Raw genomic sequence first — 15104 nt, forward strand, 5'->3', positions numbered from 1 at the left:
TTCGGAAAACAATGCCTTTTGATTGTGTAAGATAGTTCTAAGAAGGACGTTCGGCCTCGTGACCAGAAATCATTCTGCCGTATAACAACCAAAATGAAACTGGGAAAACACTTGTAATGATAGTTGGAAGCACGTCAAGTACATGCTAACATGCATGCTACGGCGAGAATTTTCATCTTTTTGCTTACTTTTTTGCAGGTAACAATCTTTAACATTTTACTCTTTTACAACAAAGATGTTTCTGTTATTTGTTATTATCTTCAACATTCCAATGACTTTCGTTTTCATTACTATATAGTCTATTAGCCCTTTAAAGGTTTCTTTTCTCAACAAATTCTGCTTTAATGATCATTCTGGTTCGTAGTCAGAAAAAGTCATCGCAAGTTCGTAGTCATCACAAATTGTCACTGAAATGCAAACCAAACGACGTTCGATAATGCTTGGTTTGTTTTCAATTAATTAGACCTTTAGTTGATTACTCTCTACGCCAGACATCTTTTGTGTAAGCCTAACTTTTCGCTATGGTTAATGTCACATCCACAGTTTCCAACGCGCAAGACAAAAAGAGATACAAAAATCACTAGGATCAGGAAGGACCAATTGTAACCTGTTCCCAGAACCGACGGAGGAAAGGGAGGGGGGTAAATTCCCTCAAGTGGGGGCAACGCTTGTTGTTTGACACAGGCTAATTTGCCAACTGCATCTAAGAAGCCTGATTACATTCACGCACCACGATTCGTAAAATTATGCATAGAAGTTCTACTTAAAGTTGGGGCTGATGCCCCCTGCCTTCAACTGTGAGAAATCCTGTGTTATTTTCTTATGAGTTACTAGCACACTGCTGAAAATATTTATAATCACTGACATGACCTATAAACAGCTCATATATCGGCTAGAAACCCTAACTAGGACAACGAGCATAACTCAAAATTTCTTCAAGCAAGATGTTCACCAATTCAAGTTACCCTATTCTTGCTTCCCCGATTTCTACAAACTGTTCTCCTTCAAAACCAAAATAAAATAAATGTTCCCTCCCTCTCTCCTTAGCTTCTTCCTTCTTTCCCTTATTTGGGCTTTTTATGATCCTTATGGCCCAACGACTGCCAAGCATATTACACATTCAGTGGACAAAATGTTTAGCGCGCTAAACCTGCTAAAACTAAGAGTAAGGCAATTTTTGTATGGGTTTTAAGTACACTTTAAGTACATTCAAGCTCACACCCTTGCCCCCCCCCCAAAAAAAAAAAAAGTTTAACTAAGATGTTATCAGAATTTTGCCCATTCATCCCGTTTGTTCTTAATAAGATTTCTGAAGACCCCTTGCCCTATATTCCAGCCTCTTTGTTCAATCGACGAAAACGTTCAACCAAAATTTCGAAATTTTTTAACGACCTTAATTTCATTTTCAACAATACTTTCTCTTCAGAAAAATTATCTATAAACAAACCCCCCCGCCCCACCGAATACTTCATTTTATATTTGGCCATTGCCCCTCCTTTTATTTCAACCTTCCATTGATTACCGACCTCATATCTTATTCGCTGCCCCCAGTTTGGTACCTTTGGTCAGCTTGCCGAAGTCCTGGATTTTATAACTAATGGACATTGATCAAAACCATCTTTTCCGTTGTGTTATCTACCCTTCCCCCTTTTTCTTTGGTCAGTATATTCGTAGCAATATCTAAATGCTTTTCACAGTTGGGACTAGATGTCCAACTGGTCATGTCTTTTCACGCTTCAAAAGACATAAGTAGTTGCGCTATTCATTGGGTTTTTTTCTTTCTCTTTAAAGTCCACTATCGCAAGATTTTACGCAAGAACCGCGGGGTATATTACAGATTGAGGGCAGGGGCGCAGTGGGAGTTAACTTTTTGGGGGGGCAAAGCTGAAAATTTTCCGATAAAACTATGATTTTTCCGACAAATTTTTTCTCAATACATTCCTTGAAGATTACCCTTGCTGCATATACTGCAACACTTGATATTACAATATCACGAATGGATCTGGAAATCGTTAACGAATGGATCGTTCGTTATACACCTTCAAGTTCAACAATAGCCTTCATTCTAACAAAACTTACCAAATATAAATCGCTATAAACAAAACTGCAACTAGTTATAAATTTACACCCTACAAGTCTTCTCGCTATACCAGACAATAAACTGTCAAGTTATTGTTTAGAGCTGTGTATAGCAAAAAGTTTTTTTGGCAATTTTTAAATCGCATCATAATTACTTTGCATTTATTTATGCTAAACCTTAAATAGATATAACGCGTCCAAAAGAATAGTTTTCTTTTAACTGAAATTTATATAAACTGTTACTCAAGCAGCATCTCACTCAAAAGAGGTGTGGCAGCATACAAATTGATGATGTCATCATAGTCTATCGACTGTAAAATATCACTTTCGACGTTGATTGTTATCAGAGAGGAAAGGCGGTCTTGTCCCATCGTTGACCGTAGCCGATTTTTTTACAATCCTCAGCTTTGAAAAAGCTCTTTCATACTTTGTTGAACCTATTAGCAAAGTGACGAGAACCTTATAAAGAAGGACCAGCTGTGGATAGGCACTTTGCAGGTTATACTTATCATCAACTGAAGAACTGAATGCAACTGAAAAGTTTTCTCTTTCTCCTGCAGCCGGGAGAGGGTTGCAACTTTCCAAAATTTACGGTAATTATTGACGAAAGAGCTGTACTCATCTCTTAATTTTTCGTCATCCAGGCTGTAATTCTTCGCAACCTTTTTGAATTACACTGCACACAACTGCCTTTCAATTGTTTTTGAAAACATTCAGGGTTGAGCAAAGCAAAATCTGTCAAAATCGCCTTTTGAGACGTGAATCTTGTATTCATTGAGCTGATAGATGTATCTACTATCACGATAATATACGGATTCCCTATTTCCCTCTAATTCATATATGCAATTTTCCCCTGGCATCTTTTTCTTTCTGCGTATTCGTCGCTCGACAAAATTTTCCTCTGCTAAGTCATTGCGAAAATATTAACTTTTTGCGTCTTCTACAACACCAGCGAATCCATTTCGAAATGAACTGAGTTGAATTTTAACTGTCGGAAATGGGAGTTTATAAAAAACTGAGACCAGAGCGTTAATTTCCTTTACAAATTTTAACAATGCGATGATTCCGATAAATACTCTAATAAAAATAAGTAAGAAGGGTTGAGCATGCCCTATTTTACGGCGGCTGCCCCCCCCTGCCCCCCCAGCCACTGCGCCCCTGATTGAGGGAGCTGTGAGGTTTTTTGGGGGGCCAACATGCTAGAAACCAAGAACAGGGCGATTTTTGTATAGTTTTGAGTAGATTTTAGAAATTTTTAGGGAGGCTAAAGCCCCCTTGCCCCCACTCCCGCTTCCGCAGTTCCTGTTTCACAGTATGTATGGCTATAATCTATTCTACCTTAATCTTGTAGGTTTCACCTTATTTTACTCGGAGACATTGCCAATACTTGTACCATTATTCTATAAAGATCAATAACTGTGAGCGATGTAAACCATGCAGGCTTGGGCAAAAGATGACCAAAAATTGTGGATATGACGATAAAGGGAACAAAGTTGACCCTCCTTGTGTATGGTGTCCCACTAGAACCTATGGCAAATATATCGACCAAGATGGCGGATTCTATGCTTGCGAGAATTGTGAAGTTTGCAGCATTCAAAACAGGGAGACAAGAACGCCGTGTACCCCTGAAAGCAATGCCATTTGTGGGAAGTGCTTAGAAGGGTGAGTTCATTTAGTTTTCTTTTCTAAATGATTTTTTGAAACGATTGCTATGGTTTCAATCAGTAGATGCATCTCAGCAGAGTGATTATAGCGGTTATAGCAACGCTACGAACATTTGATACAAAGTTAAATACATAATTTGATAGCTTGCTCTGAGTAGTATTCAATGTTCAGCAATGTTCATGGAAAATGAGCAACATTGCAGCAACATCCCAGCAACGTTGCAGCAACGTTGCAGCAACGTTGCAGCAACGTTGTGTGACGTCATTATGAAAATAACTAGACAAAATATATGAAATGACCCCGAGAAATTTCTGGACAACTAGACATTTTTAACTTGAGGGAGCGGGTTGTCAAATTGCGCTGTTTGCTGTAAATCGACTGGAGACATTTGGTTTGATTTAGTTTGATTTTGTTTGATTTGTTTTGATTTGGTTTGATTAAGTTTAATTTGAATTGATTTGGTTTGATTTGTTTTGAGTTGGTTTGATTTATTTAAGGAGGGTGATATTTCGAGTAATGCTGACTGTCAAGGCCCTCCGTCTAGAATAAAATACACTTTTAATGAAAACATAAGGAACAAATATAGCAATAAGTTGGTGAGAAAAAACTAAAGTTAGCTAATTAAAGCCTAAAGAAACATTTCCTAAGATATATGGACAGAGCAATTTTAAAGGTAAGTGCCAAAGAAAGCTTTGGTTTTAGAAATCTTTAGAAACTAATTATTCATCTTTTGACGTTTCGATTTTATATGCAGCCGATAAATTGCCATGAAAATCTGCATACCCTCCTCCACAGTTTTCTGTCAAACCGTAAGCAGTGAACAGTTTTGAATGGCAAGTCTTCTAGTTGGGGTAATATTTCTGGTGGCGTTTCACAAGGCTCAATCTTGGGACCATTACTGTTCCTTATATAAATATAAATGATTTGACTGAGGGACTGAAATGTACTGTTAAATTATTTGCTGATGATATTTCTCTTTTTCCACTGTAAACAATCCTAAACTGGCAGCTGAGTCTTTCAACCCTGATCCTAGAAAGCAAGCTGTGGAGATAAATTTCTCAACATTGAGCGACAAAATTGATCATCCCCCGATATTTTTTAATAATATCCAAGTAATGAAAGTGGACGAGCATAAGCATCTTGGGCTTACACTGGAATCTAGGCTTTCTTTTCTAAGTCACATAAATGCAGCTATTGCAAAATCAAGAAAAGCAATAGGAATGTTGAAGTTTCTTTCAAAATACCTTCCACGGGAAACCTTGAATATACTTCACAAACTTTATTCAGAACTTACTTAGACTATAGAGATGTGATTTACCACATTCCATGCAAGAAAATCAGTCCAAATAGCAGCAGAAATACCCTGAAGCGAAAACTCGAATCGGTACAATATTCTGCAGCATTAGCAGCAACAGGAACATGGAAGGTCCCCTCGTGAAAAGCTGTATCAAGGGTTAGGGTGGGAATCCCTGTACTCGTGAAGATAGAGTAGATGACCTTTTATGATCTACATAATCATTAACAATCTGATGCCAGATAATACAAGAGATCCTATCCCACTGATGAATCAACCATATTATGCTTTTCGCAACCATCCCGTTGTTGGACAAATTAGAGCAAGAACTGAAAAATACAAGTTAAGCTTTTCCCCAACAGCATGAATGGAGTAAACTCGACCCAGAAATAAGAGAATCGCCATCTATTGATATATTCCAAAATAGATTGCTATCGATCATTATGCCACTTCCTGACTCTGTTTTCAGTATCTATGACCCACGAGGCCTTTCTTTATTAACTCAACTTAGAGTATGGTTGAGCAAACTAAATTTCCACAATCATTCTGTCATTCTGTTTTTCTGTCATTCTGTCAATCGAAATCATTCTGGCATCTACTATCCTGTATATTTCAAGAACGGAACGCTTTGATATGATAATTTTCATTAAATATCCCTAAATCTTATGCCTGGTTCAAAACCCTGTTCTTTTACAGATTCTTTTTTCCGGTGACAAATATTACCATTTAAAGTAAATAAATTCATTCTGGAATCTACTATCCTGTATATTTTAAGAACGGAACGCTTTGATATGATCATTTTCATTAAATATCCCTAAATCTTGTGCCTCACCCACTTATTTGCTATTTAAGTTTTTAAAACGTATTATCATGTACCTGTAATTTTCTTTATATCTATATATATTCTTTTTCTTTTCTGTAACATTTATTCTGTGTACGTGTAGCGTGCAGTATTTGTTGGTCTAGTTGCTTGTAATGGCCATGGGATTTTCATTGTCCTTTGCTCCCTATGGTATCATACCTGTAGTATCGTAGAGTAGTAATTAGCAAGTATATAGAATGTAGTTTGCATTGTAATATTTTTATGAATATCAGGAAAAATTGCCTATTCTTCGAATTCAAGCATTGTTTAAAGGGGGTTCGTCTGGGTCCTCCATCTAAATTGCAGATTCTCGTCACTTCCATTGGTTGTTTAGTTAACAAACTACCTTTCCTGCCACATTTTTATGGATCCACCAGCAATTTACATTTTGCTTTCTCTTTTCTTGGTGCTTTTGCTTTCAGCTCCCTGCCCCCTTCTTACCTCAAGAGAAATGTTGATAGATTTGGCAAATACCAAACAAGTAGCGCAAAACTAAACTTCCTAGTCTTACACTAAGTTTCCCATCAAACTAACGGTTGTGGCTGAATGCCCTTGAAAACTAACGTGTTCCACCTTTCTTGTCAGGAAATCTAGCTCTATCAGCATTTGTTTTTAAGATTATGTTTTAAATTCTTCAAGAAGGTCATAGACCGTGGTCATTTGTAAGTCTAAAATATTGCAACTTTTTAGACCCCGTTTACACTGTCCCGTGCAAGTTTGGAACCGTGACAAAACTGTCTTTGTTCGCCCTTGCGTTTACACTAGCACTGTGGAACCGTGACGATTTTGCTCTGCTATCCGGAACAGTTTTGACCCTGCTTTGAAAGCGAACGAATTTTGTACCGTCACGGTTCCGTTTTTGAACGGGACAGTGTAAACACCTATCCGAGACGATTTTGTCACGGATTCACAAAGAGGCCTTTTGTATGGCTGTTTCAGGTAATCGAGGCTTTGATTGTGGCGTAACTACGTTCTCAAATTCTGAAGAAAAGGAAATTCTGAAGAAAAGACGACCACAGAAAAGGCTTGTAGTGTTTCCCAGTCCAAGCCTTGATTGGACTTTGCAGTTTTGTAGTCTAAAATAACACTGAAAATTAAAGCCACCTTGTCTTTCGTCCAAGTAAAGTTTTAATCGGCCTTCCGCTCCATTTTAACTCACAATAAAAATTCGATTGTTGACTTCAGCGGCAAAATAAAAGCCTTGGTTGACTAAATACAGCTTCTTCTAAACAATGTTCTACCATTAAATTAAGGTCGTACCGGTACAGTGTAAACGGAACGGCTAAACGGAACAATTTGGAACCGCGAAAGTGTAAACACTTGCGAACCGTAACGGTACAAAATTGTCCCGGGACAGTGTAAACGGGGTCTTAGCCATCAGTTTATCGTCCAATGCCGTCTGAAAATTCATACAACTTTGATGTCTAAATGAAAATCTATTTACAATCAAGGTATCGAGAAGCAAAGGACGGTTGCGAGAGGATTGTGTCAACATCCCAGAAGATCCAGACGCCAAACGCTGGACCAGCAATTCGGACTAAACTGCCAACAACTTTTACTAGATTAACAGGCGTGTTGACTGCGAAAGCAAGTGGCATTCTACCACTTTCAAAGGCAACAAAAATAGATACTGCAGTCACAAAAGCAAAAACAACTAGCACAACAGTGCCAGTAACATACAGAAAAGGGACAACAACTTTGAAGAAAGCTCTTACTTCTGCAAAAGCAGTCATCTCTACCCAAAGAGCCTCAACAAAAGCGCAAAACAAAACCAGCGTTTCACAACCTACTCAGAGGTCGACAACACCCTTCCATGTATCCGTTTCTACTTCGTTTCGCCAATCGCACCAGACGGATTCCCGGGTTCATGAGAATTCTCCTCAGCTTGATCATAAAGACAAAAGTAAGTATGCTTTAAGCTACAAGAAATGAATTCATCAAACCTACCAATATAAATACATACAATCAACAACGTTATAAATGCAAAAGCAACAGCAACAGCAGCAACAACGACAACAACAACAACAACAATATACTGCATTTTGCAAATTACTGTTATTCATTCCATCATGTATTTCATACGCCCATGCTGAGCAGGGGGGGGCATTTGAGGGGTAACGCGGTACAACGCCGTTAAGCTCCTTAAACCTGCAAGGTTTCTACGTTATGCTACCTACTCGAACGAACAGTGCATTTTAGCTTCTTAGGTATTAGCATACACGTATTTTTATAAGAAACTAAGGTCCGGTGCTGGTAGGTAGTTTCTTAAATTGTTTGACCATTTCGCTATCAAAAGTTTCTTACATGTTTTTTTGGTAATAAATTTTCCGTAAACATGCTTTCAAGGTAAAGTAAATAGTTCACTCACATTCAGAGATAAACTAGCAAAGTGATCAAGGAATTTTGTTTTCCTAGAACGACTAACTCTGTTGAGATCTGTAAACAGTTAAGCTTATTGAACTTTATCAATGTCAAGTTGAAGTCAAAAAAAAATTTAAAGGAAAGCTTCTTGAGTGTGAAATTTACTGAGAATGATTGCAAACTCCGAGTGTCAACTCAGAAAATTAAAACTGCAAGTTATAAAAGTTTCTTAGCTTTTTTCGATTTGGGAAGGGTTGTTTCTTTACTTTCGAAAAATTGAGCCTACCGTTTCTTATCATCTGTTACTCATAAAAAAATGCGTATAATTCTATAGATATTGCTACTTAGCTTCATTAGACTTCTAATACTTGTCTCACCCAAAGTTTGAATGTGGTCTAGAACGGATATTCCTACCCTTACTCCTACGAAATTTCTTGCTTTTTGGAATATATTAGAGGTCATTATTTTCAGTGTAAAGTTATTTTCAGGTCAGTATAAAGTGGGATCCGGTCCCCTATTCTCCCAATTCCATACAACTTTGATGAGAATCAATTTCCTTAATGAAAAGAAAAACCCTAGCTGATAAAATTTTTATTGAAAATGAATACAGTTTCATTGTATTTTACCAATTTCCATATAGTACCAGGAGCAGCCCTACCCTGCCCATTCTCAGTTTCTAAAACGTCACCTCCTTTTGCATGCTGGTTGACTGACTAAACCATGGAACGATCTACCCCTAGATATCTGAGAAGGATGCCCGAGAGGTTTTAGAGGCCTTGGGGCAAAACTAAAGGACGAGGCCCCCTGCGAGCCAATAGTAAATATGTGCAACCACCCTTTTCACATTAGCTATGCATTTCAGACTATTCATCGCTGTTATTTCTTGCAATCCATTTTCAGGCATAATTTGCTACGCTTTACCGTTCGATAAACTTAGCAACAATTCATAACATTAAACTAACAAAAACTAGCATTGCTTTTTAGTTTATGGTTCTGACAAACGGCAGGGGTGGGGGATGGGGGCTCTCGTCTCGTTGTTTTGCCTACTTTGAGAGCTGCTTCTTAGGAATTATATTACATCTAGGTTTATTGCGTTGTTTTCTTTATGCTAATAATAATTGTTGTAGTAGAACTTGAATATTAATTCACAGTCAAACTAAAAACCATTTAACATCATTCATCTTTGTAGAGCGAGAAATGAGAGAACATTTTCTGCTGGTAGCTGTCATTGGATTTTCGCTTATCGTCTTTTTTATTGTACTGATTGTCATATACATTAAGTTGAGATATTCAAAGAAGAAAAAACAGAACACTGAGGTTGAAAGTAGAAAGAGCCAAGAACTCACAGCGTTCAAAAGTGACATTGGAGCACCAGAGCTGGAACAATTTTGTGAAGGACAATCCGAGTATTTTCCTCGAGGTACAAATCTGGTTTCTACTGATATATTTTGCCTAAAAATTTAATGATGAAACTTTGCAAAAAGTACCCAAGATATAAAAGCTAAAATCGTGAATGGATTTTAAGGCATAAACCTTTAAGGAGCCTGGAAAAGATTGAAGTGCGATTCTTTTCAATTCAATTTTTGACTTTAAGAAGAAGAAAATAAGAAGATAAATAAAGCAAAATCTTGGCATCATTCAATTACTAATGACTACTAAAAAGTCTATTTACCAATTCAATGCGAAATTCACCAAAAGACAAAAAGTATTTGGGGATGACAAACTCCCATAACTTTCCGGTGAGTCCATCCCTGGGCAAGAGTCAAAGTTTTGCTCGGATAAACAGCTCCATTTCAATCGAAACACTATTCGTTTTTCAATTTTTTTTGCATTTCTATATTTATGCCCATGCATAGACCGAACTAGACAAGTAAATGTGAAATAATGTACTTTCACTCGGTGATACCTATTAACATCGTTCTTCTCTTACAAATGCAGAGCCATGTAACAAAGCTGTGCCAATGGACCAAGACGATGGCTGTACAATGGGTGAGAAGTTGTCTTTACTAATTTGTTTAAAACTTTAGAAAAAGAAAGCTTAGAAGATTTTTCTATATAACATTTTTCGTGATTGTACAATCATTCTCTGCCAAAGGCCTCTATATAATTCCAAGAAAAAGAAAGGGAAATGTGATGATATGCCTTTGCGCAGCTCTTTTCAATGTTCCAAGTATCAACTGAACTAGAGATATGGTTCTAGAGCGGTATAATTTTCGATATTCTGTGTCTTATAGAGAGGACGTGATGAATGGGCTGCAAACTGAATGATGTCTGTTATTTTAAACTAGTTTGCAATTTAAATAAAGCGTATTTGACATTGTATATATAATTACAAAAAGAACTAATTTTTTTACTAGGGCTAATTGATGGTAAAAAAAGCGAACATTCTACCAGTCAAGTCAAAGTGTTCCAACAAAATGCAACAGAAAATAGTTGGAACGGGTCGATGGTAAAAAAATTGTCTTCCGATGCGATGAGAGTGGAACATACAAAAGCAGATTCGTCAAAGTTTAAGCTGAATGCGGAAGGACCTAAAAGAAAATGTTTTATATGCAGGCAAACATCAACCAAGCTGCCCATAGATAGAAGAGAATGCGGTGAGTTAGTTAGTGTTACATATATTAGAATTATAATGCCATGCAATGCAAGATGTTTTACATTTTAAGCAATAAGCAAGCAGTCATAAGAAATTTGTTAATGCCAACAATAGAACCAGAGAGGATGAAAAAGAATCCAATATACGGGCGAATGATTTTTGACAAAGAAATATTAAATTGGATAATAAATAAACTAATATTTAGTTACCAGAGCTTGCTCGTATTTATTCTGTAATAACATGTTCTGACAACGTAGCAAAGATAAATCATTTTAAAACAGTTAACACTTGCATACCCTACAAAACTAACTGCCATGTTTTGGGAGTGCCATTCACCGGTCCATAAAAAACGACTGGATCAAGCTTTTATTGTGACCAGAGTGTCGCCATCCGAGAAGAGGGCCCTAGAACAACTTATGCGGGGAAAGGGCCTTCACTTCTAGTAATGTTTTCAACTGCTCTGGCCTTGTTCTTTTTCAGCACCCATACACACAGCATTGCAGCTCTCGAAATCCATATCATTCAATTATTGGTTTTTAGGAATGGCTTCCAGCATTTGTTTGGGGCCCTCTTTGTTTGAAATGGAGTGGGTTTCAAAATTTGGTGTTTCAAGACAACAGGAAGCTCGGTCCAGTCTTTTTTATAGATCACGGGGGTTATTACAAAACTTGATGCTAGAGAGAGGCTTTATCAAAAGGGGGGCTTAGGGAGGGAAAGGGAGGCGCATTTGAAATGCAAAAAACAACAGATTCGTGAACTGAAAACTGATAAATAAATAAAATGGGTGAAAAATTTTTTCAATTGAATTATACATTGCTACATATTTGTGCTCTAATACAAGATTGTAAAGAAGTTGTAATCAATTGGCTGTTAATTTTCAAAACTTGACAGTACCATAAGTGGACTTATTCAAAGGTGTGCGTATTCGAGAAGGGGCTCGTTAAGGGGGTCTATTCGAAACATTACAGCATTTAAGTTTTGTGATTGCATTATAGAAGCCAGACAGAAGTAGCCTTTAGAACAGAAACAATAAATCCAGTTTAGAGCCATTGTATATACTAGCATTGATACCTGAAGGAAATGTATTTCAAAAAGTTAGTGGCTCGCGAATATTTTTCATGACTTAATGCTAGATAGGGAGGCCGTCGCCTTTCTTTTTACGAAAAATATAGTTGATGATGGCGTGAGATGGCGAATCATGCAAGGGTGGCGGATACGGGCGGGGGTGATGACGGGGCTTAGCTCCTCCAAATGATTTCCAAAGTGTACTTAAACCAGTTCAAGAGATCACATTGTTCTTTGTTTTTAGCATGTTTAGCCCATCCCCGGATCGTAGACCCCCCCCCCCAACCCGTAATTTGCTCCACGTTCTTCGAATCAAGAGGCTGAGAAACCTTGCTTTATTAAAGCTATTTTGATAAGAACACTATCGTGCTTTACATTATATATAAAAAATTTGACTTTCTTAGATATTATTGAGTCAGGCCTGCTGTTCGTCGAAAAGAAAATTGAGGAGCTTGGTGAGTGTCAGAGGACTTTATTGCGAGAAAAACTTGATATGCAGCGCAGTGGAATTCGAAACTGGAAAGAGGCTGCCCAATACTTTTATGTGCCTAGAAACTATGTTGATGATTGGAAAAGCAAGATTAAAGCTGGTGAAAGTCCTTCCGAGTCTTTGATTGTCTATTTGGTAACAAAAAATACTACCGTTCTTGATATGCTGTTATGCCTTCGGACTTTAGGTAGAGACGATGCCTATGTGGCACTCTGTGAACACTTGAAATATAAGTGTAAGCTTTGTGAAAGAGAAGAGAGAATAACAACAATCTGATTGACTTCAAAGATATCATCAATGAGACGTCAATTGAAAATGTGTACATAGGTATTATATGTATTTGTATTTGTAATTGTATTATTAATTGTATCTCTATTTTGTACAACTGTCGTTACGTGTAATAATATAATTTTCCAGTGGATTGCCTCGATATCAGCATCCAGCCTCGATATCAGCTACCTTCGGTAACGCCGCCTAGAACATTTGAAGGGAGGAGGGGATACACTGCCCTTATATTCCTTTTCTAATTTCTTGGCTCAGGTACCTATAGGTAGGCATAGGTAAGTAGGCTGCCTAATTAAACTTTTGATAATACACCATTCCTCAAATGCAGTAAACTGGAAGATGTCAATTTCTATGGAATACGACGCGTAAAAGAGCCATACAAACTATACACAAGATAGAGCTAAAAGATACACAACAAATTCACGCTTCTTCAAGTTCATGGAATGTTCGTGGAAGTGGAAGACGGAGCTTCATATTCCTGAACAATATGTTTATTGTAACAACGATTAGTGTTTAACCCTTATCGTTAAGTAATTTGTTAGTCTTACTTTTTACGTTTATCATTTTATTTATCTGTTGTGAAGTTTTATCAATTTTACCCATCATTAGAAGGTTATATTACGGTTTAGATGCTTAATCGAGCCTAGATAATTAAATAGTTTTTGGAACCTTTACAATCATGTGCTCGCGTTTCTGATTGGCCCATTTTCGACCCACAATTTGGTTTAGATATTTCCCAACTTTGTGTTTTGGTTGCTTTGGTCTATATTCTGGTGCTTTATACCCTGAAGACTGTCAGACGAAAATCTTCAGTAAGTTTGAAATTTAGCTTAAATTAAAGTCATTTATCATCATTAATTTTTTTCATCATAAAATTTTCTATTATTAACTTCATTATCATCAAAAAATTCTTTTAGACAGTTTTCACGTACGAGCTGGTATAGATTCGGGTTAATAGGAATTTCTGGGTTAATGCTTTTATAATTTCACATTCGTTAATATTTCGATTTTGCTAGCTGCCAGATTGACCCTTCCAGAAGATCTTTCTCATTTTACCCTGCTAAATAAAACAAGATATAGCCAAATTAGCCTTGGTTACTTGTTTTTGACCAATCAATCTATCACTCATCATCTCACGCGTTACATTCAATCCATAAATTTCTCCTTTTTTTTATCTATTGTCAGACGTTTACACTCTGGTATGTGAGAAACAACAGCCGTAATTTTGTGGGTGGAGGGCTAGTCTGGAGGCAAAAATTTTGCGATGAAAATTGTCCAAAAACGGACTTTCAGCCAATCCACTGTTACTTTCATTAAATATTCTCCGGCAAAAAGACAGCCATTTTGCTGGGTCAAGTACCATGTAGAAAACAATGAGGCCTTATAGCAAATTTCTTATAAAACAATAGCAAAAGTAGAAAGAATGTACAATACGCCTCAGTTTATCTTTGCCCCCTTGCTCTAAAAGTGCGCCTGACATTTGCCTTATGTATTATTATTCTCTAATAAAAATAGCATTGTAATTATAATCTGGATTTTCCGATAACTCTCATATTTTCAGACTAATTCCACAAAATTCCAAAGATTGGGGTGTGATACCCCTCCCCACATACCCCTTGTATTTACGTGCCTGAAATCAGCACTCGGAGCTGGATTTATTTTGTACTTTGCAGGTCATCGTTACAACAGATGTAGCCTTATAAATAACATTTTGCTGTGTTTTTGTGAATTCTCTTTATCATCTTCCTTACAAAACTGAAGGCGGCGTGATCAAGATCCGTAGGTACTTTATATTAAACAACTTACAGCAAATTAGCAATCATGAGACCCTTATATATTGTAATCAACATCATATACTGAATTATACTTTGAGTCTGAGGCCCCGTCTACAAGAACATGTTTTCAAAAATTGCGTTTCAATTTTGATATAAACGGATAAAAGGTTTTCCGTCTACACACACGTCTACACACATGTTTTTGCTGAGTTTTGTGGAATTATTTCAAAAACTTGCGTTTTTGACCGTCTTTACGGAAACGATGCGTTTTCAAAAAGTTGCGTTTTCAAATATTTCCACTCTGGAAAGCGTTTCGAAAAGTTGCGCTTTCATTCACAGATTTTCCGTTTTCATGAGACACTAAGCTAAAACACAAGAATAAAGTTGCGTTTTCATTTGAGAACGTACTCGTGTAGACGGGGCCTGAGCTTATTCAAGGGTTCCTCACAGAGTCCTTTCCTGTCAATCAAATGATTGAGCTTTTAACAGAGAGTAGTTAAGGAACGTTTATAGAGTTTGCTTGGGCGTACACAGATGAAATTAGAGCAGAGGTGCTGGGACAGCTACGCCGGTGCCGCGAGCCGTGATTTTTCTCTTGTATGACTACTACATCAGCTCCACAAAATTTTGTC

General features: G+C 37.2%; 1 protein-coding gene across 1 annotated transcript; it reads left to right on the forward strand.

The window, feature by feature from the left end:
- LOC135686100 (uncharacterized) lies at positions 1 to 14420 on the forward strand. Its single transcript, XM_065202268.2, has 7 exons — positions 1 to 198; positions 3431 to 3741; positions 7352 to 7803; positions 9451 to 9681; positions 10200 to 10250; positions 10619 to 10858; positions 12327 to 14420. Exons 1-7 carry the CDS (start codon positions 151 to 153, stop codon positions 12686 to 12688), a joined length of 1695 nt encoding a protein of 564 aa, XP_065058340.2. The 5' UTR covers positions 1 to 150; the 3' UTR covers positions 12689 to 14420.
- The last annotated feature ends 684 nt before the right edge of the window (positions 14421 to 15104 follow it).

The sequence above is a fragment of the Rhopilema esculentum genome, chromosome 6 (genome assembly GCF_057945365.1).
Source record: "Rhopilema esculentum isolate cy_ngs chromosome 6, ASM5794536v1, whole genome shotgun sequence".
NCBI lineage: Eukaryota > Metazoa > Cnidaria > Scyphozoa > Rhizostomeae > Rhizostomatidae > Rhopilema > Rhopilema esculentum.